The sequence below is a fragment of the Cherax quadricarinatus genome, chromosome 7 (genome assembly GCF_038502225.1).
Source record: "Cherax quadricarinatus isolate ZL_2023a chromosome 7, ASM3850222v1, whole genome shotgun sequence".
Classification (NCBI taxonomy): Eukaryota; Metazoa; Arthropoda; class Malacostraca; order Decapoda; family Parastacidae; genus Cherax; species Cherax quadricarinatus.
This window is the reverse complement of record NC_091298.1, coordinates 62,233,067-62,255,101: the sequence shown is the minus strand read 5'-3', so window position 1 is coordinate 62,255,101 and position 22,035 is coordinate 62,233,067. Positions and strand designations below refer to the sequence as shown.

General features: G+C 41.1%; 1 protein-coding gene across 1 annotated transcript in view; it reads right to left on the bottom strand.

Annotated features, from left to right (window-relative positions):
• msk (importin-7 msk) overlaps nucleotides 1-22,035 on the bottom strand; it is a 96,057-nt gene that overhangs the window by 51,522 nt on the left and 22,500 nt on the right. The window contains exons 6-12 of the mRNA XM_053774190.2: nucleotides 17,914-18,087; nucleotides 14,281-14,426; nucleotides 9,971-10,134; nucleotides 9,434-9,553; nucleotides 7,063-7,251; nucleotides 6,711-6,866; nucleotides 4,975-5,143 (exon numbers count right to left, since the gene is read on the bottom strand). Coding sequence (XP_053630165.2) covers nucleotides 4,975-5,143; nucleotides 6,711-6,866; nucleotides 7,063-7,251; nucleotides 9,434-9,553; nucleotides 9,971-10,134; nucleotides 14,281-14,426; nucleotides 17,914-18,087 — 1,118 coding nt within the window. The remainder of the gene's footprint in view (nucleotides 1-4,974; nucleotides 5,144-6,710; nucleotides 6,867-7,062; nucleotides 7,252-9,433; nucleotides 9,554-9,970; nucleotides 10,135-14,280; nucleotides 14,427-17,913; nucleotides 18,088-22,035) is intronic.

Here is a 22,035-nt window from a genome sequence, read left to right as displayed (position 1 = left end):
ATAAGGGTGGAATGTAGGCGAAGGAGGGTTCGACGATCAGCTCCCAATGAAAGATGAGCAAGGGTTTTAAGGAGGTTCAGCCGGCTGTGGCAAGTTGCCTTCAGAGAGGTAATGTGAGGTTTCCAGGATAACCTATGATCAAAGAGGAGGCCCAGAAACTTGACTGTATCACGTTCAGGGATACGGGAGCCATAGAGGTACAAAGGATGATCGGAGATGACAGAGCGTCTAGGGAAAGTAATTTGGTGGGTTTTAGTGCTGGAAAACTTAAACCCACGTGTGGTGGCCCAATTGGAAACATGGTCGACTGCATGCTGGAGAGAAACTGTAATAAGGTGACAGTCAGCGCCTGCACAGGCAATAGCGAAGTCATCAACATAGAGTGATGACCAAATATTTGATGGAAGACTTAGAGGCCAAATCATTAATAGCAAGGAGAAAAAGTGTTGTGCTCAGAACACATCCCTGGGGGACACCTTCATCTTGGATAAAGTCCGGGGAGAGCACATTATTAACCCGAACACGGAAATGCCTATCAGTTAAAAAGTTCTTAACCCTTTGAGGGTCGACAGGCCCTCTCCGAAACTCGTTCTCAGGGTCGGCCAAATTTAAAAAAAAAAAAAAAATTATTTTCTCTTATGAAAAGATAGAGAATCTTTTCCCGATCATAAAGACACCAAAAGTTTGAAATTTGATAGAAAACTTACGGAATTATGCTCTCGCAAAGTTAGCGGTCTCGGCAAAGAGGTGGTGAATATGAAGGGGAAGTAAGAATGATTGGGAAATGATCGCTGTCATTTAAGTCCGGAAGAACAGACCAAGTGAAGTCTAATGCGGCGGAGGAAGAGCAGACAGAGATCGATGCAAGAGAGAGTGTGAGTCCGAGGATCAAAATGGGTGTGAGTACCTGTATTTAAAACATGGAGGGGGTGGGTGGCAAGACAAGCCTCTAACTGAATGCCACAGGAATTACAGTGAGACCCCCCCAGAGGAAATGGTGGGCATTAAAATCACCAAGTAACAGAATCGGTGGTGGTAATGACGAAACAAGAAAGGTAATATCCAGAATAGATAATGCCAGAGAAGGAGAGAGATATAAAGAACAGAGCGTATACCACCTATGCAAGTTGATACGGGCTGCTGTGTAATGCAGCAAAGTACGAACAAATAGCTGATGGTACGGAATATCAGTGCGTAGAAGAAGGGCACTTTCATTAAAGGTCCCATCAGGAAAAGGATCTGAAGAATACAATAAATTATAGCCTGAGATGGGAGAGATAACAGCAGAGTGTAATTTTGGTTCCTGTAAGCAAACACCAACAGGGGAAAACTGGGAGAGTAACATCTGAAGCTCACCCCGATTACCCGAGGCCGCGTATATTCCACTGTAAATAGGCCATGATTGGCAATGATAAAGATACCTGAAATCCGCAGGTAAGGGTTCCTACGGACTAGAGGGGTTAGAAAAGTCCACATGCGGAGGCAGTGGAAAACGTTCAAGCAGCGAAGGAACGGTGCACTGTGAAGAAAGGAGTTGCGCAGATGGAGTAGAGGAGAGAGAAGGAGCGGAGGGTGGATCAGTGTCCATTGACGGTTTGGTCTCTGCAATATATTCAGAGATTGCTTCAAGTGTTTCAGAATTCAGAGACGTCGTATGGGAGACAATATTGGAAATGGTAGGGGGAGGATGAGTATAGATTGGAACTGTAATGGACTGTACCAAGGTAGGGGGGGACGGAAGGGTGGAGGGAACTGGAGAAGCGTGGAAGGGGACAGAAGAGGCAGAAACCTGGGAGGTGGCAGAAGAGGAAGAAACTTGGGAGGGAACAGGGGAGGAAGGTACAGTACGAGGAGGAGGGTGAACCTCTACACTTGTAACAGAGCCAGTGAGAGGGGGAGAACCAGGTACAGAGACAGGGAAGGGAAAATGAGGTGGAAGATGGGTAGGAGGAGTTAACGGACCTTTTTTTGACTTTTGAGAAGTAGAGGGACGATTGGGAGGAGGTGTCATACGAGATCTCGTCGCTACTGAGGCTTGTGAGAGAGAACACGAAGAAGCAAGATCAGACTGAGACGTTGAAGTAGGGACGTCTGAGCCGAGGACAGCAAAAGAATTAGCTACAGGAGTGACTATGGCAGAGGTAACCACAGAGGAGGGTGCAGAAGATGGGATACCAGAAGTGGGGGGACGTTTTGAAACACGGGAATAAGAAACACGAGGTAGTCTCCCTTGGAGGCGGAGATGAGAAACTGCCATGGCATAAGGGAGACCTTCTGCCTTTTTGAGGTAACGGATTTCCCGCTCGTTTAAGTAGACTTGACAACGGCGAGAGTACGAAGGGCGAGCCTCATGACAATTAAGGCAAGAGGGAGGTCGATTGCAAGACGTATTAGAATGGTCATCGGCACCACAGACTGGGCATTCGGCGATAGATCTGCAATATTTCGCTGGATGGCCAAATCGCCAGCAATTTCTACACTGTTGCGGTGTAGGGATCACCTTTCGAACTTGTAACCGATGTCCTGCTACATAAACTGAGGATGGGAGTTCACGGCTGTCAAAAGTTAAACGAGCCACATTGCTAGGGTATCGTCTCCGCCCGCGGGCAGGAAGAACGTAAGTGTCTACCTTGAGGATTGGGAGATCTTGGATTTCCAGCTGTTCAAGAATGTCAGTGCCACTTGTCTGGAAATTTTGTTGAACTATGGTATGGGGCAGAATGATGGTACCACTACAAGAATTGAGGGAATGATGCTTTTCAATAGTTACAGGAACAGTATCGATATGGGAAAGACGAGAAAGCTCATGAGCCTTGGTAGCATTCTGTACGGTGACGATGCGCGTACCGCTCTTAAGAGCATGAAAAGAAATATCTTTACCAACATGGCGTAGGAGTGCCTTGCCAACACTGTGGTCAGAAAGATAAACAGTAGAGGAAGTCGGTCGTAAAGTGAAGAATTTAGTCCATTGTGCAGTCTGAAACTGAGCGTGGAAAGGTAGTGAAGGACGTGTCGATCTTTTCTGAGAAGAACGAGAAGGTGGAGAAGTATCATCAGCAGGTAATTGTCGTTGTCGTTTAGGCGTGGGACCAGAGTTGGTCCGACGTGGAACGGGCTGGCGATTCGAAAATTGCCGCACCGTAGAGGGAGAGGCCGGAAGCATAGTCAGAGGAGAGCGAAGGTCAGATAAATCGAAGGAGTCAGTCGAGGCCTCAGTACCTGAAGCGGGTGAGGAAACAGCACCGGCAAGAGGTACAGAGGCATGAGGAGTGTCCGAAGAGTGGTCCAAAGATGAGGCGGGGTCAGAACGGGGTGCGGTATCAAGAAGGGGCCCGGGGGTAGCAGGTTCATGGACTAGGGCTGCCATGGTTAGGTTACTTCTTTCCTTTTGTTTTTAAGAAAAAAAAAAAAAGAAGAAAATAAAAATAAAAAAAAAAAGAATAAAAAAAGGGGGGACCAGGGAGGGATAGTTCCTAGGAGGTATGAAAGGGCCAGAGATCTCCCTCCGCGCCCAAGAGGACCTCAGCACCGCAAGTAGCGCAGATGCAGCATGGAACCCGTGCCATACCCTACCCATCATGCCAGTAAACCGGCAATCCGGGATAGCAACCTCACATCTGCCGAGCTACCTCGGTGGACAAAAGAGAGGGCGGCCGGAAATCCGCCACAAAGCATACCTCCTTTGGCCACCACCCCCGGAATCCGAAAGGTGGCTTCCAGAGATACACCCGTCGCCCGAGAGACACCCAAAGCCACCCTCCGGGATACCGGAGAGGGATCAGGACATCCCCAGGCAATCCAGATTCCACGGCAAACTACGCCACCGCCAAGAACCTCAACGGAATGGGATGGACCCCGGTACCCTTTCCCCTACCTAGGAACTAGTGTGCCTGTGGGGGGAAAAAAAAAAAAAAAAAAAAAAAAAGGCCAAAAAGGAAGGGCAAAAGGGAGGGGTGGGGAGGAGGAGGAGGAAAGGAAAAAGGGGAGGATGGGATAGGGAACGGGGGATTGGGGGGTAATTAGGTTCGGTCTGAGGAAGTAGACCGACAGGTCTAATTCCTCAGACCAAGAGCCTCTTCACCACGCCAAGGAGCCCCCCTTGAAGAGGTCATCATCCACAGATAGAACCAGCTACCAGCATTCACCTCTAAACATCATGGGTTTCATTACCTACACAACTCCTTACTCTCACCACCGAATAACCTCTGCAGCCAATGCTCGCCTGGAAAATCTGACAAAGGATTTCAGTAATTTCAACAATCATTCCAGGCATTTTACCCATGTCAGGCCCATACAGGAGCACACAGCACCTGCTTGGTAGTCATATCTGAGGAAGCATGTTAAGAAACGGGATCAAGTCCAGAAATATGCAACGCAACTAGTTTCAGAGCTAAGGGGAATGAACTACAAAGAGAGGATGAAGGAAGTGAATCTAATAACCCTGGAGGACAGGACCACGAGACAAAAAATATCAAGACGAAATGAAAGAGCAAAAAGGTACTCGGGTACAGCTTTAAGTAAAGACACAGACAAGTTACAAGGATGTCAGGAAATATATTTTCATTCTCGGTTTATATTTTTTTTTTCCAATGAACCGGCCGTATCCCACAGAGGCAGGATGACATAAAACAAGAACTCGTTTATATATACATAAAAAAAAGAAAGACATTACTGAAAGACATTCTATATATGCAAATCTAACCTTAACTCAGTAAATAAAAAAACTTCACTTTTTTAACCTGTCCACTACCTTACCCAACTTGTTTTTGATGCCTTCCAAACAGCTCCCTTTCCTCATCACTTCATGCATGAAATCAACTCATCATCCATGCTTAGTAACAATCAGTCTCTTCAATACCTCCCCTTCCAGCAGCATTTAAGAGTGAAAGTGACTAGCTATTTTTTCTCTATCCAACACTGTTGAAAATCCTCAACAAAATTTACTAAAGATCAATCCATTCTATGTAAACTTACCCATTACATTTTTGGTAAGTATGAGGCCAACAACCTGTAACGTGATTGGTTCTATCTGCTCCATGATCTTGGGATTTTCCTCCATGCAGTTTATTAGGGTTTCAATTGTGCTAAGCAAGCCCATAGCTGTTATGGCTTTTTCATCTGCTCCATCTTCAGCATCCACCACCTAAAATAAAAAAAATTAAGTCATGTGAATCCCACTACATTACTCACAATCTAATTTTAAGCCAGAGCACATTATATAAATTATATGGAGGGAGCACATTATATAAATTATATGGAGGGAGCACATTATATAAATTATATGGAGGGAGCACATTATATAAATTATATGGAGGGAGCACATTATATAAATTATAGAGGGAATAGTTTATCAATGTATCTCTCCCCAAACAACTACAGACGTTCCCAATTTCACGAATTACCCAAAATTCAATAAAAGGTAACATTTTTTCAGACCCATCACTTTACAGATCAATGCTCTCCAGACTTGCATATTCAACAGGGAAATGCCCCTTAACCCTTAAACTGTCCGAACAGATTAATGTTCACACGTGTAGTGCTCCAAAAGTAGATCTTCGGTTTTTTACATATTTTCAAATACAGAGGAACCTCAAATATCGAACTTTCTTCGGTCCAGAAGGCTGTTCGAGTGCCACTACCGAACGAATTTATTCCCATCAGGAATAATGTAAATTAGATTAGACCATTTAAGACCCTCAAAAATACACTTACAAAAGCACTTACAAAAATACACTTACATAATTGGTCGAGTTGGGAGCAGTTCGATTTTTGAGGTTCCACTATATAACAACAAAAAAAAAAAGTTTTTTTTTTACAAGTTTACAAATGTAAAAAAAAAAAAATCTACGTTTTTGGCATACTTTCAAATGCCGAAAAAACGTAGATCTACGTCTGGACAGTTTAAGGGTTAATGGTGTTAGAGACCAATAGCCAGTATCATAAAAAATGCACTATAAGCCTTGCTTTCCATTGTGAATTCATTATCACAAAACACAGAAGATTTACCCTATATTTCAAATAAAATATAATTAGGAATGATTGGTCACAGTTTATGGCATCCCAATAAGTGAATCAGAACTATTAAAAACCCATAAAAGACTGAGGGGGAAGAGGATATGGAGGCTATACCCATCCTCAGGAAAATTGGTGAAAATCTAATATTTCTGTTATTTTGAGCACAATTTTAAGTTACTTCTGTTCCTAAAACAAATTAAAATTATCTGTCAGTAGCATACTTTCCATTCAATCAAATGATACCAACAAATATCTAATAAAACCATAAAAACAATCTGAGAAAAACCTCAAAGTTCTTATTTTAAACCAAACACAAGGACAGTTCTGCTTTTCCCATCACACACCACATGAGGCAGGATTGTTATACATACTGTGCACACTCACAGTACACACCCATTCTCTCATATCTAGGCTAAAATTTACTGCTCACAGTTTATCTGAAAGAACTATGCTCAATACGAGAGGGACCCTGGCATCATTAGCATATATCTCATTGACAGCCACTCAAAGGGTTAAATTGTAGATCTGCATGAGCAACACTGGCATCAATAATGTCGATTTGTACAAGACAGTGAAAGGGCTAACTGGATTAAACAGCAGGAAAAAAAAATTAACATTTTTGGTTATCACTATTTACAAACAATATCACTACTACTAAATTCTAGCTATACAACAGAAAACATTTGTTTAGTTACCTGCTGGAAAGTTGCTGCCAACTGAGTACACATTTCTACAGCAATTGGAGTTAGTTGGTCAGTGTACGTAGTAACAATCTTGCACATAACATTTGTTAAATCATCATTTTCAGTTTCTTTGATCACCTTCAATAGTTCTTGGACAATTGGCCTAATCTGATGAGAGAAATTTTTAATTTGATAATTCACAGGTACTTATTAAACAGGTTAGACACGCTGTTTTTCTCTTATAACACTGTAAAGAGCACTCTGCAATATTAAAAATTTCTACCAGATATGTACAGTATATGCCTCAGGAGATGGCAGAAAAAAAAAAAATGTACATTATATGGTTCTCATATATACTACTTACATTAGGTTCTACAATCTTCTCAGCTTTGTTCTGAGAGGCAAGAAAAGCCGAGAGTGCCATAGCAGCTTCTACCTTTACTGGAAGGTCATGGTCGTTAAGCAATGAATTCTGAATGCAATTCATTGCTGCCATTATGTTTTGTTCCGATTTAAATTTTATCTCGTCAAAGTTTTGCAAGATCCAACAAGCCTGGGAAAAAAAAAAAAAGGTTGAAGATGTCAGTACAAACTATTTCAATTGAAAAATGTTTTAAAAATTAATCCACAAATATAAAATTAAAAAATTTTTTGGATTTAACAATCAAATTAAAAGCACAAAGACCATGCAGGATTTCATGTCTCCTACCAAGGAAGGGTGACCCTACACAGAATACACTTTTGCTCAAAAAACAACAAGGTACAATGCCATGATTAGAACAATACACAAGTAACCCGCACAGAGGAGAGAGAAAAGCTCATGAAGATGTTTCAGTCTGATATGGACCATCCACAAGTCACACACAATGACTTGTGAATGATCCAATGTTGTCATAAGCTTCTCTGTGTGGGTTATTTGTGTACTTTCCCTCAAACACCACTTCTGGCAACAGTGAGTACTGAATGTCAGGTCACCCTACTTTGGTGGGAGACTACACGAGTTAAAATATCTTTCACTGACGGTAGGGTGACATGAAAGAAAAGCCTTCACCACTCGCTCCCACTATCACCGTCTTGCCAGAGGCATGCTGACATTATAACTCAGATGCCCCCTCAAATTACAATATCCCAACCCTTTCCCCTCAGGAATAAAAGCACTGTACTTCCCACCTCCAGGACCCAAGTCTGGCTAACTAGTTTTCCCGATTCCCTTCATTAATGTTAACTTGCTCACGCTCCTACAGAATGTCAAGTCATAAAAGCCACTTGCCTCCACTACTGACACGTTCACACATGCCTGCTGGATGTCCAAGCCCTTTGCATACCAAACCTCCTTTATCCTCTCTGTCCAACCTTTCCTAGGGCAAATCTTTCCCGCCACTACAGGGTTATACACCCTCCAAGCCATCCTATTTTGCTCCATCCACTCTAAATGTCCAGACCACCTCAATAACCACTCCTCAGCCAATTTGACAATACTTTTAGTAAACCCACAGCTTCTCCCAATCTCCAAACTACAAATTACATGTATATCCACACAACACACTGCACTCAGACATGACTTCTACTGATTCCATCTCCACACTGCAATGTTTAAAACCCATGTTTCAAACTCATGTGTGTGGGTATCACTATAATAATAATAATGATAAAAAAAAAAAATGCTGAAGAATGGTGGAAGGGAATATGTTCAGATATTTGGAACTGGACTTATCAACAGATGGGTCTATGAAAGATGAGGCGAGCCACAGAATTGAAGAGGACAAGGTGGGTGGTTCATTCAGGCATCTGTGGAGACAAGTTACCCATGGAGGCATAAAGGGGAATGAGTGATACCAACACACTTTCATGAATGTGAAGCATGGGATATGTATGCTGCTACAAGGAGCACACTCGAGACTGATGTCATGTCTGATGGCAATGTGTGAATTCATAGTTTGGAGATTAGAAGGATGTGCGATTATTAAAAATAATCTCCAAAGAACTTAGGAGGCAGTTGTTCAGGTGGTTTGAACATTTAGAGAGGATGGAGCAAAACAGGATCATTTGGAGGGTGTATAAATCTGCAGTGGAGGGAAGGCAGGGTAGGAATTGCCCTAGGAAATGGAGAGAGAGGGTAACATTTTTGTGTGTGAGCATGTTAGATAGGAATGGAGGCAAGTGGCTTTTATGACTGCGCTGTTCGGGTGTGAGCAAGGAAACCATTTATGAAGGAATTCTGGGAAACCAGATGTCATGACTTGTTGACTCCTGGAGATAGGAAGTACAATGCCTACACTGAATAACAAAAAAGGCACAATATCGTGACTGGAACGATACACAAATAACCCGCACATAAAAGAGAGAAGCTTACGACAACGTTTCGGGCCGACTTGGACCATTGACAAAGTCACTGTCAATGGTCCAAATCGGACCGAAACGTCATCGTAAGCTTCTCTCTTTTATGTGTGGGTTATTTGTGTACCTACACTGAAGGAGGGGTGGGGACAATTGCAGTTTGGAGAGGGATTTCAACTGTAGTACTGGCATGCCTCTGGCAAGACAGTGATAATGCCTGTGATGTCAAAAGCATTTCTTATTTTTCAGGTCACCCTGCCTCAGTGGGAGATGGCTGCTGTTTAAAAATATAACAAGACAAGAATCATGTGCCACAATAGTGAATACTAATAACATTTCTCTCCACACTTCATTAATATTTCTATACACTTTTCATGACGGAATTCTCTCTCGCTTACCCGTGCCCGCATGAAGCCAAATGGACTCTGGAACTCTGGGAAGACATACTGAGCGATCATAGTTTCCATTTGATCCTTGTAAATCTTCTTCTTAAGCAATACACTTCCCATTGTGCCAATCTGTATGGAGTAAAAGCAAACTATCCAGCATTCATAAATAACACAAGGGATCAGATTGATTGAAAACTGCTGCCAATACTGTACCCAAACAAAGGAGAAGCATATTTTTTAAATTATCAATTATAATACATATACAGTAGGACCCCTGTATCCACAGGGGATACGTTACAAGGACCTGCTATGGATACCAAAACCATGGATAGTAGCAAACCCTATACATATCTATTATAAAGTTTAATTGATAAATTATGCACAGTAAGTGGAGAATTATCACTGTCACTGATAGGAAGCACTTCATGGCATCTCTTAAGCTTTGATAACTGACAATGTAGATACCAAATCAGTGAATATGGGGGTCATACTGTATAGTGGAGACAGCCAGTGCTGAAAAAAAAAGTAAACATATTTTTTAATTACCATATGCATGACGCCATCCTTGTGACGTGGATCAACATTGGGTGTAGTTAAGACTTGCATCAAAAATATCATCGTCTTCTCTAACATCTCTTTCCTCTTGCGCACAGTGGATATGAGAAGTGCCTGGGCTGCTGTCACTGGAGACACCAGGTCCTCATATATGTCTGTCCAAAGCAGAAGTATTAGTTCAAGATTTACTTGCAATATGGAAGGCTACATAATGGGACAAGTGAAAAGTATTCTTCTAATATCTTAACCAGAAAATTAGAGAACGGCCTAACAAGCATATTGAAGATGGAAACCAGTTATACAGGTTACATTTTATACAAAAGAATCACAGCTAACCAATCACTGCTGGAAAAAATCAAGGGTTTATAAACATGCTCGAGGGTTGTTTGGATTTGATTGATTTGTCAAATCAAAATTAACTGCACCAGCACCATGTTATTCAGGTGTTTAAACAAATAATCAACATTATAAATTTGCTATTATCTACCTATAGTAGCTACCTTTTTTTTTTTTTTTTTTTTTTTTTTTTTTTTAACATGTCTGCCGAGGCAGGGTGACCCAAAAAGAAAAACTTTCATCATTCAACACTTTCACCATCACTTGTACATACCACTGCCTTTGCAGAGGCACTCAGATATGACAGTTTAGATGTCCCTCCAAACAGCAAATACTCCAAACCCTTCCTTGAAAGTGCAAGCACTGTACTTACCATTTCCAGCACTCAAATCCAGACCCTGGTTTCCCTAAATCCCTTCACAAAATGTTACCCTGCTCACACTCCAACAGCTCCTCAGGCCCCAAAAACCATTCATCTTCATTCAGTTCTATCTAACAAGCTCACACATATCTGTTGTATGTCCAAGCCCCTTGCACACAAAACCTCTTTTACCCCCTCTCTCCATCCTTTCCTAGGATGACCCCTACCCCCCTCCTCTCTATTAGAGATTTATACACCCTCCAAAGCACCTTAACCTTTCCTCAGCCCTCTGAATAATACTCTTAGTAACTCCACACCACCTAATTTCCACCCTAATTTCCCACCCTGCCTCGGTGGGAGACGGCCGACTTGTTGAGAGAAAAAAAAAAAAAAAAAAAAAAAAAAAATTCTCTGCATAATGTTTACAACACACATTGCCCTTAGACATGACACCGTCTCCAGCCTTCTCACTGCAGCATTTACAACCCATGCATCACACCTACTTAAGTGTTAGTACCACTATACTCTCATACATTTCCTACTTTGGCTCCATGAACGTTTGTCTCCACAGATACCTCAATGCACCACTCGTCTTTTTTCCTTAAAAAATTCTGTATTTACCTCATTCTTCATAAACCCATCCGCTGACAAGTCTACTCTTCCATATTCCCTCCCTCCAATGTGATATTCAATTTTCCTTTACCCAACTCGCTTGATACCCTCATCACCTTACTCTTATCTTATGTTCCCTTTCAACTTTCCTCCTTTACACACCTTCCCAAACTCATCCACTAACTTTTGCAATTTCTCTTAAAAAAGTAATCTCCCTCTCTCCTACACACCCTAACCTGAGCCTCACTATCCACAAACTCTTTACAGCATTTAATAACTTACTAATACTCACTAGTACATAGTCCAACAAAATTAGCTGGTATTTTGCAGTATTATTATTATTTTTATTATCACACTGGCCGATTCCCACCAAGGCAGGGTGGCCCGAAAAAGAAAAACTTTCACCATCATTCACTCCATCACTGTCTTGCCAGAAGGGTGCTTTACACTACAGTTTTTAAACTGCAACATTAACACCCCTCCTTCAGAGTGCAGGCACTGTACTTCCCATCTCCAGGACTCAAGTCCGGCCTGCCGGTTTCCCTGAACCCCTTCATAAATGTTACTTTGCTCACACTCCAACAGCACGTCAAGTATTAAAAACCATTCGTCTCCATTCACTCCTATCAAACACGCTCACGCATGCCTGCTGGAAGTCCAAGCCCCTCGCACACAAAACCTCCTTTACCCCCTCCCTCCAACCTTTCCTAGGCCGACCCCTACCCCGCCTTCCTTCCACTACAGACTGATACACTCGAAGTCATTCTGTTTCGCTCCATTCTCTCTACATGTCCGAACCACCTCAACAACCCTTCCTCAGCCCTCTGGACAACAGTTTTGGTAATCCCGCACCTCCTCCTAACTTCCAAACTACGAATTCTCTGCATTATATTCACACCACACATTGCCCTCAGACATGACATCTCCACTGCCTCCAGCCTTCTCCTTGCTGCAACTTTCATCACCCATGCTTCACACCCATATAAGAGTGTTGGTAAAACTATACTCTCATACATTCCCCTCTTTGCCTCCAAGGACAAAGTTCTTTGTCTCCACAGACTCCTAAGTGCACCACTCACCCTTTTCCCCTCATCAAATTCTATGATTCACCTCATCCTTCATAGACCCATCCGCTGACACGTCCACTCCCAAATATCTGAATACATTCACCTCCTCCATACTCTCTCCCTCCAATCTGATATCCAATCTTTCATCACCTAATATTTTTGTTATCCTCATAACCTTACTCTTTCCTGTATTCACTTTTAATTTTCTTCTTTTGCACACCCTACCAAATTCATCCACCAATCTCTGCAACTTCTGTTCAGAATCTCCCAAGAGCACAGTGTCATCAGCAAAGAGCAACTGTGACAACTCCCACTTTATGTGTGATTCTTCATCTTTTAACTCCACGCCTCTTGTCAAGACCCTCGCATTTACTTCTCTTACAACCCCATCTATAAATATATTAAACAACCAAGGTGACATCACACATCCTTGTCTAAGGCCTACTTTTACTGGGAAATAATTTCCCTCTTTCCTACATACTCTAACTTGAGCCTCACTAGCCTCGTAAAAACTCTTCACTGCTTTCAGTAACCTACCTCCTACACCATACACCTGCAACATCTGCCACATTGCCCCCCTATCCACCCTGTCATATGCCTTTTCCAAATCCATAAATGCCACAAAGACCTCTTTAGCCTTATCTAAATACTGTTCACTTATATGTTTCACTGTAAACACCTGGTCCACACCCCCCCTACCTTTCCTAAAGCCTCCTTGTTCATCTGCTATCCTATTCTCCGTCTTACTTTTAATTCTTTCAATAATAACTCTACCATACACTTTACCAGGTATACTCAACAGACTTCTCCCCCTATAATTTTTGCACTCTCTTTTGTCCCCTTTGCCTTTATACAAAGGAACTATGCATGCTCTCTGCCAATCCCTAGGTACCTTACCCTCTTCCATACATTTATTAAATAATTGCACCAACCACTCCTAAACTATATCCCCACCTGCTTCTAACATTTCTATCTTTATCCCATCAATCCCGGCTGCCTTACCCCCTTTCATTTTACCTACTGCCTCACGAACTTCCCCCACACTCACAACTGGCTCTTCCTCACTCCTACAAGATGTTATTCCTCCTTGCCCTATACACGAAATCACAGCTTCCCTATCTTCATCAACATTTAACAATTCCTCAAAATATTCCCTCCATCTTCCCAATACCTCTAACTCTCCATTTAATAACTCTCCTCTCCTATTTTTAACTGACAAATCCATTTGTTCTCTAGGCTTCCTTAACTTGTTAATCTCACTCCAAAACTTTTTCTTATTTTCAACAAAATTTGTTGATAACATCTCACCCACTCTCTCATTTGCTCTCTTTTTACATTGCTTCACCACTCTTAACCTCTCTCTTTTTCTCCATATACTCTTCCCTCCTTGCATCACTTCTACTTTGTAAAAACTTCTCATATGCTAACGTTTTCTCCCTTACTACTCTCTTTACATCATCATTCCACCAATCGCTCCTCTTCCCTCCCGCACCCACTTTCCTGTAACCACAAACTTCTGCTGAACACACTAACACTACATTTTTAAACCTACCCCATACCTCTTTGACCCCATTGCCTATGCTCTCATTAGCCCATCTATCCTCCAATAGTACTTAGCAGTAAATTATTTACAAGGGAAACCATTAAGACAAAATTTATCATTCAATTCTAAGATTATCCTAATTCTCTATGGGGAAGTGGAACAGAATTCTTCCTCTGCAAGTCATGTGTGTCTTAAGAGGAGACTACAATGCTGGGAGCAAGGGGCTAATAACCCCTTCTCCTATATATATTACTAAATTTAAAGAGAAAAATTTTCGCTCTTCTTTTTAGGTCACCCTGTCTCAGTGTGATATGACCAGTTTGTTGAAAAAAAAAAAAAACTACCCTAATGCTGTAAACAATAATATCATACAGGAACTCACCAAATTTTACTCTAACATACTCATATGGGTCTGAATTCCACAGTTCTTGATCAGAATCTGAATAGCACATGAGGGGAAAGAGAACATCTTGAACCACTGATAACATGTGAGGCTTGAGAAGCTTCCATGCTATGGACTGGCCCACACTGTAATAAAGCATATATAGTTAACTTACTCCATATAACATGCGTGCCATTTTATTGTGTGGTGCAAGCTATAAGACTGACCCACATTAAAAAAAAGAAAATTATTTAAATATTTTAAGACTAACTGGAGACCCTTACAAGAATATGCAGTAGAAGGAAAGCCCATATAGCCACACAAAGGTCACACACTTTGGATGCTCCTCATACATTTTTTTTTTTTTTTTAACTTTAAAGGTTTTAAGTGATGTTTAACTTTCATCCTACTAGACAACAGTATAATTACAGTAAAAATTGGTAGAAATAAGCATACATTCACTTTTAGACAATGTATATTCAATCACTAATTCTTAGCAGTAGATAAAAAAAAATAATGAGAGCTTTGTAAAACCCACTTACTGTAAATTTCCACATTAAAATTTCATATAAATTCTTTTGCAAATATCTATTGTATTGCACTAATAAGAGGACACAACAAAACACTTGTTAGGAAGAACAAAGCAAGAAGGAAGAGGCTGTAGGAGTGTGAATGAAACTACAGTGGACTCCCGGTATTCGATATTAATCCGTTCCTGAGAGCTCATCGAATATCGAAAATATCGAAAACCGAATCAATTTTCCTCATAAGAAATAATGGAAATCAAATTAATCTGTGCAAGACACCCAAAAGTATGAAAAAAAAAATTTTACTACATGAAATATTAAGTTTAATGCAACAGAATAATTACAATAACAATAAAATAACTGACACTTACCCTTAATGAAGATCTGGTGGTGATTGATGGGATGGGAGGAGGGGAGAGGTGTTAGTGTTTAGAAGGGGAATCCCCTTCCATTAGGACTTGAGGTAGCAAGTCCTTTTCCAGGGTTACTTCCCTTCTTTTAATGCCACTAGGACCAGCTTGAGTGTCACTGGATTTCTGTCGCACAACATATCTGTCCACAGTGGCCTGTACCTTCCGTTCCTTTATGACATTCCTAAAGTGTTTCACAACATTGTCAGTGTAATTGTCACCAGCACGGCTTGCAATAGCTGTGTTAGGGTGATTGTCATCAAAAAAGGTTTGCACTTTAAGCCACATTGCACAGATTTCCTTAATCTTTGAAGTAGGCAACTTCTTCAATTTCTCTATCCCCTCCTCCGAAGCAGTTTCCTCAAGTGTGGCCTCTTGCTGTTGAAGATGATCTATCAGCTCATCAGTGGTTAGTTCTTCACTGTCCTCCTCCACCAACTCTTCCACATCCTCCTCACTAACCTCCAACCCCAAGGACTTCCCCAATGTCACAATGGATTCCTCAACTGGCATAGGATTCTCAGGGTTAGCCTCAAATCCTTCAAAATCCCTTTTGTCTACACATTCTGGCCAGTTTTTTCCAAGCAGAGTTCAAGGTCCTCTTAGTCACTCCCTCCCAAGTCGGTGTACCTATAAGGTTTATACAACTGAGGATATTGAAGTGATCCTTCCAAAACTCTTTTAGAGTCAGCTGAGTTTCTGTGGTCACTATAAACCACTTTTGAAACATAGCTTTTGTGTACAGTTTCTTGAAGTTGGAAATGACCTGCTGGTCCATGGGCTGCAGGAGAGGAGTGGTATTAGGAGGCAAAAACTTGACCTTAATGAAGCTCATGTCCCCAGAAAGTCGCTCTGCCAAGTCTGTAGGATGACCAGGGGCATTGTCTAATACCAGGAGGCACTTAAGGTCTAATTTCTTTTCAGTTAGGTAATTTTTCACAGTCGGGGCAAATGCTTGGTGTAACCAGTCATAGAAAAAGTCCCTAGTGACCCATGCCTTACTGTTTGCCCTCCACAGCACACACAAATTAGCCTTGAGGACATTGTTTTTCCTGAACACACTGGGAGTTTCAGAGTGATACACCAATAAAGGCTTCACTTTGCAATCACCACTAACATTGGCACACATGAGAAGAAAAAGCCTGTCTTTCATAGGCTTATGTCCTGGGAGTGCCTTGTCCTCCTGAGTAATGTAGGTCCTGCTTGGCATTTTCTTTCAAAACAGGCCTGTTTCGTCACAATTAAACACTTGTTCAGGTTTCACGTCTTCACTGTCTATGTAATCCTTGAATTCCTTCACACATTTTTCAGCTGCTTTTTGGTTCGAACTGGCAGCCTCACCATGTCTAATCACACTATGTATGCTACTACGATTCTTAAATCTTTCAAACCAACCTTTGCTGGCCTTAAATTCACTCACATCACCACTAGTTGCAGGCAATTTCTTTACCAAATCGTCATGCAACTGCCTAGCCTTTTCACAAATGATCGCTTGAGACATGCTATCTCCTGCTATCTGTTTTTCATTTATCCACACCAATAACAATCTCTCAACAATTTCTAACACTTGCGGTCGCTGTTTCGTAATCACAGTTGCACCTTTTGCAAGAACAGCTTCCTTGATTGCTGTTTTCCTGGTCACTATAGTAGAGATGGTTGATTGGGGTTTATTATACAACCTAACCAGCTCCGACACATGCACTCCACTTTCGTACTTTGCAATTATCTCTTTCTTCATTTCGTAAGTCATTAGAGACTTTTCTCGAAGGGTTGGCACTAGAAGCTTTCTTGGGGCCCATGGTGACTTATTTTGCAGATAAAATCACAGTGATAATATGGATAATATGGAATGTACCGAATGTATCCTTAGATGCGCAAACACTGGCTGGCTTGTAAACACTGGCACACACGGGGCAGTTCAGGCCACACGTGGACACGTCTCTTACGAATCGTATCGAACACCGGGTTTTCAATCGAATACCGAGGAAAATTTTTTTTGCGATATAATGCATCGAATACCGGATTTATCGAATACCGATGCCATTGAATACCGGGGGTCCACCGTAAAGTAAAGTATCAAGAAAAATCTAGAAACTGGCCATTTAAGTTCGAAGTGAGACTTTGGACATTGTAATAATAATAAATAATAATAATGATACTAAATCCAAGGAATATTTTTTCAAGTAGGTATTTTCTAGGAACAGATAGATGAGGGTATTGTAAGAATGACAGACTGAAGAAAAACATGTCCACACACAGGTATGGAAGGGAGGTACATACATTTGTAAAGAATTCTGACCTATGAGTTCACCTAGCACTTCTGGTAAAATATGAACCTAAATAAAAATGCCAACAGTAAAAAACCTAAAAGCTAATAGTACAATGTAAATAAATACTATCATACTAAATTAAGCTTTAATGGAGAGAAAAAAAAAAGCTCACAATGTCAAGATTCAATTTCCTGGAGGTCCTTACAGGCACCAACAGCAATCTGAGCAAAAGCAATTTACAAGTAGTACACTAATTTTTTTTTTTAATTAGTTGAAATACTACAGAGGATGTTTCACTAGTGGTAGTACTAGGTACTGTGATGTTGAATAAAGCAAATAAATTGAAGGATTTGACTATCCTTTCCAAGCAAGTCTCTCCAAACCAATGAAAATAAGAAGTGGGATAGTAGGATTATGTAAACTCACCCTTGTTCTAAATAATGAAGAGTCTGCTGCAGGACTCTAGGAGATATATAAATTTTATTACGATACAGGTCAAGGATCTTCATCAACACCTGGAGGATGCCTTGTGTAAAGGTTTTGATAAACCACATTGCAAACTGTTTGTATTCTTTACTTACTGTACTAGGACAACCATATCTGCAAAACAAAAAAATTTATTTTAATGTATAGCACTAACTCCCACTTCAGTATCTACTAGTATTTTGGAAAAATTAAAACCCTGTGATATACCAATGACCAGGTTTCTAGAGTAATTCAACTTCCCTCATAACTGCTCAGTCACCCAAATTATTAACACTGCACCATACTTGCAACCTGCAGGCCCTTGCACTCATCAAAACCCAGTTGATCAAGAACCCACACCGATTTAATTTTCCTCACATTTTAAAACCTATCTTTATGTAGGTAAAACCTGTCATATGCTTATGGCAGCCTTACTTATAGGCTTATGCTACATTTGAGGACACCCGGTCTTGGAACAGTATTTCAAACCTAAACAAAGGAATTACAGATAGGAAATTCTTAAGTTATTACTAAGACAACTCCCTGAAGGAAGGGTGGCAATTTTGCAAGTCGAGGGGAGGTCATTTGAATGGTGATATAGGTAGTAGGTTGGTAGACAGCAACCGCCCAGGGAGGTACTACCGTCCTGCCAAGTGAGTGTAAAACAAAAGCCTGTAATTGTTTTACATGATGGTAGGATTGCTGGTGTCTTTTGTCTGTCTCATAAATATGCAAGATTACAGGTAAGTCTTGCTACTTCTACTTAGGTCACACTACACATACATGTACAAGCATATATATACACACCCCTCTGGGTTTTCTTCTATTTTCTTTCTAATTCTTGCTCTTGTTTATTTCCTCTTATCTCCATGGGGAAGTGGAACAGAATTCTTCCTCTGTAAGCCATGCGTGTCGTAAGAGGCGACTAAAATGCCGGGAGCAAGGGGCTAGTAACCTCTTCTCCTGTATATATTACTAAATTTAAAAGGAGAAACTTCAGTTTTTTCTTTTGGGCCACCCCACCTCAGTGGGATACGGCTGGTACGTTGAAAGAAGAAAAGATACGCACACTTCTCTCAAGACAGCTATAAACACTTAAACTGCAAGAGACCTGTGTAGCAAAGCAATCTTGGTAAGGAAATCTTATATTTTAACTTGTTCAAGGTGTGATACCCATAAAAATATGGAAATAAGTCACTTTGAATTTTTTTTATTATCTTGGAGAAAAATTATACTTTGTAATCTTAAAGCCGTTTGTGCCCATAAAGAGAAGAAGAAAAACTTTATAAAACTGGGATGCTTGAATGTGCGTGGATGTAGTGTGGATGACAAGAAACAGATGATTGCTGATGTTATGAATGAAAAGAAGTTGGATGTCCTGGCCCTAAGTGAAACAAAGCTGAAGGGGGTAGGGGAGTTTTGGTGGGGGGAAATAAATGGGATTAAATCTGGAGTATCTGAGAGAGTTAGAGCAAAGGAAGGGGTAGCAGTAATATTGAAGGATCAGATATGGAAGGAGAAAAGAGAATATGAATGTGTAAATTCAAGAATTATGTGGATTGAAGTAAAGGTTGGATGCGAAAAGTGGGTCATAAAAAGCGTGTATGCACCTGGAGAAGAGAGGAATGTAGAGGAGAGAGAGAGATTTTGGGAGATGTTAAGTGAATGTACAGGAGCCTTTGAACCAAGTGAGAGAGTAATTGTGGTAGGGGACCTGAATGCTAAAGTAGGAGAAACTTTTAGAGAGGGTGTGGTAGGTAAGTTTGGGGTGCCAGGTGTAAATGATAATGGGAGCCCTTCGATTGAACTTTGTATAGAAAGGGGTTTAGTTATAGGTAATACATATTTTAAGAAAAAGAGGATAAGTAAGTATACAAGATATGATGTAGGGCGAAATGATAGTAATTTGTTGGATTATGTATTGGTAGACAAAAAACTGTTGAGTAGACTTCAGGATGTACATGTTTATAGAGGGGCCACATATATCAGATCACTTTCTAGTTGTAGCTACACAGAGTAAAAGGTAGATGGGATACAAGGAGAATAGAAGCATCAGGGAAGAGAGAGGTGAAGGTTTATAAACTAAAAGAGGAGGCAGTTAGGGTAAGATATAAACAGCCATTGGAGGATAGATGGGCTAATGAGAGCATAGGCAATGGGGTCGAAGAGGTATGGGGTAGGTTTAAAAATGTAGTGTAAGAGTGTTCAGCAAAAGTTTGTGGTTACTGGAAAGTGGGTGCGGGAGGGAAGAGGAGCGATTGGTGGAATGACGATGTAAAGAGAGTAGTAAGGGAGAAAAAGTTAGCATATGACAAGTTTTTACAAAGTAGAAGTGATGCAAGGAGGGAAGAGTATATGGAGAAAAAGAGAGGTTAAGAGAGTGGTGAAGCAATGTAAAAAGAGAGCAAATGAGAGAGTGGGTGAGATGTTATCAACAAATTTTGTTGAAAATAAGAAAAAGGTTTGGAGTGAGATTAACAAGTTAAGGAAGCCTAGAGAACAAATGGATTTGTCAGTTAAAAATAGGAGAGGAGAGTTATTAAAGGGAGAGTTAGAGGTATTGGGAAGATGGAGGGAATATTTTGAGGAATTGTTAAATGTTGATGAAGATAGGGAAGCTGTGATTACATGTATAGGGCAAGGAGGAATAACATCTTGTAGGAGTGAGGAAGAGCCAGTTGTGAGTGTGGGGGAAGTTCGTGAGGCAGTAGGTAAAATGAAAGGGGGTAAGGCAACCGGGATTGATGGGATAAAGATAGAAATGTTAAAAGCAGGTGGGGATATAGTTTAGGAGTGGTTGGTGCAATTATTTAATAAATGTATAGAAGAGGGTAAGGTACCTAGGGATTGGCAGAGAGCATGCATAGTTCCTTTGTATAAAGGCAAAGGGGACAAAAGAGAGTGCAAAAATTATAGGGGGATAAGTCTGTTGAGTATACCTGGTAAAGTGAATGGTAGAGTTATTATTGAAAGAATTAAGAGTAAGATGGAGAATAGGATAGATGAACAAGGAGGCTTTAGGAAAGGTAGGGGGTGTGTGGACCAGGTGTTTACAGTGAAACATATAAGTGAACAGTATTTAGATAAGGCTAAAGAGGTCTTTGTGGCATTTATGGATTTGGAAAAGGCGTATGACAGGGTGGATAGGGGGGCAATGTGGCAGATGTATGGTGTGGGAGGTAGGTTACTGAAAGCAGTGAAGTTTTTACGAGGATAGTGAGGCTCAAGTTAGAGTATGTAGGAAAGAGGGAAATTATTTCCCAGTAAAAGTAGGCCTTAGACAAGGATGTGTGATGTCACCGTGGTTGTTTAATATATTTATAGATGGGGTTGTAAGAGAAGTAAATGCGAGGGTCTTGGCAAGAGGCGTGGAGTTAAAAGATAAAGAATCACACAAAGTGGGAGTTGTCACAGTTGCTCTTTGCTGATGACACTGTGCTCTTGGGAGATTCTGAAGAGAAGCTGCAGAGATTGGTGGATGAATTTGGTAGGGTGTGTAAAAGAAGAAAATTAAAAGTGAATACAGGAAAGAGTAAGGTAATGAGGATAACAAAAAGATTAGGTGATGAAAGATTGGATATCAGATTGGAGGGAGAGAGTATGGAGGAGGTGAATGTATTCAGATATTTGGGAGTGGACGTGTCAGCGGATGGGTCTATGAAAGATGAGGTGAATCATAGAATTGATGAGGGGAAAAGGGTGAGTGGTGCACTTAGGAGTCTGTGGAGACAAAGAACTTTGTCCTTGGAGGCAAAGAGGGGAATGTATGAGAGTATAGTTTTACCAACGCTCTTATATGGGTGTGAAGCATAGGTGATGAATGTTGCAGCAAGGAGAAGACTGGAGGCAGTGGAGATGTCTTGTCTGAGGGCAATGTGTGGTGTGAATATAATGCAGAGAATTCGTAGTTTGGAAGTTAGGAGGAGGTGCGGGATTACCAAAACTGTTGTCCAGAGGGCTGAGGAAGGGTTGTTGGGGTGGTTCGGACATGTAGAGAGAATGGAGAGAAACCGAGTGACTTCAAGAGTGTATCAGTCTGTAGTGGAAGGAAGGCGGGGTAGGGGTCGGCCTAGGAAAGGTTGG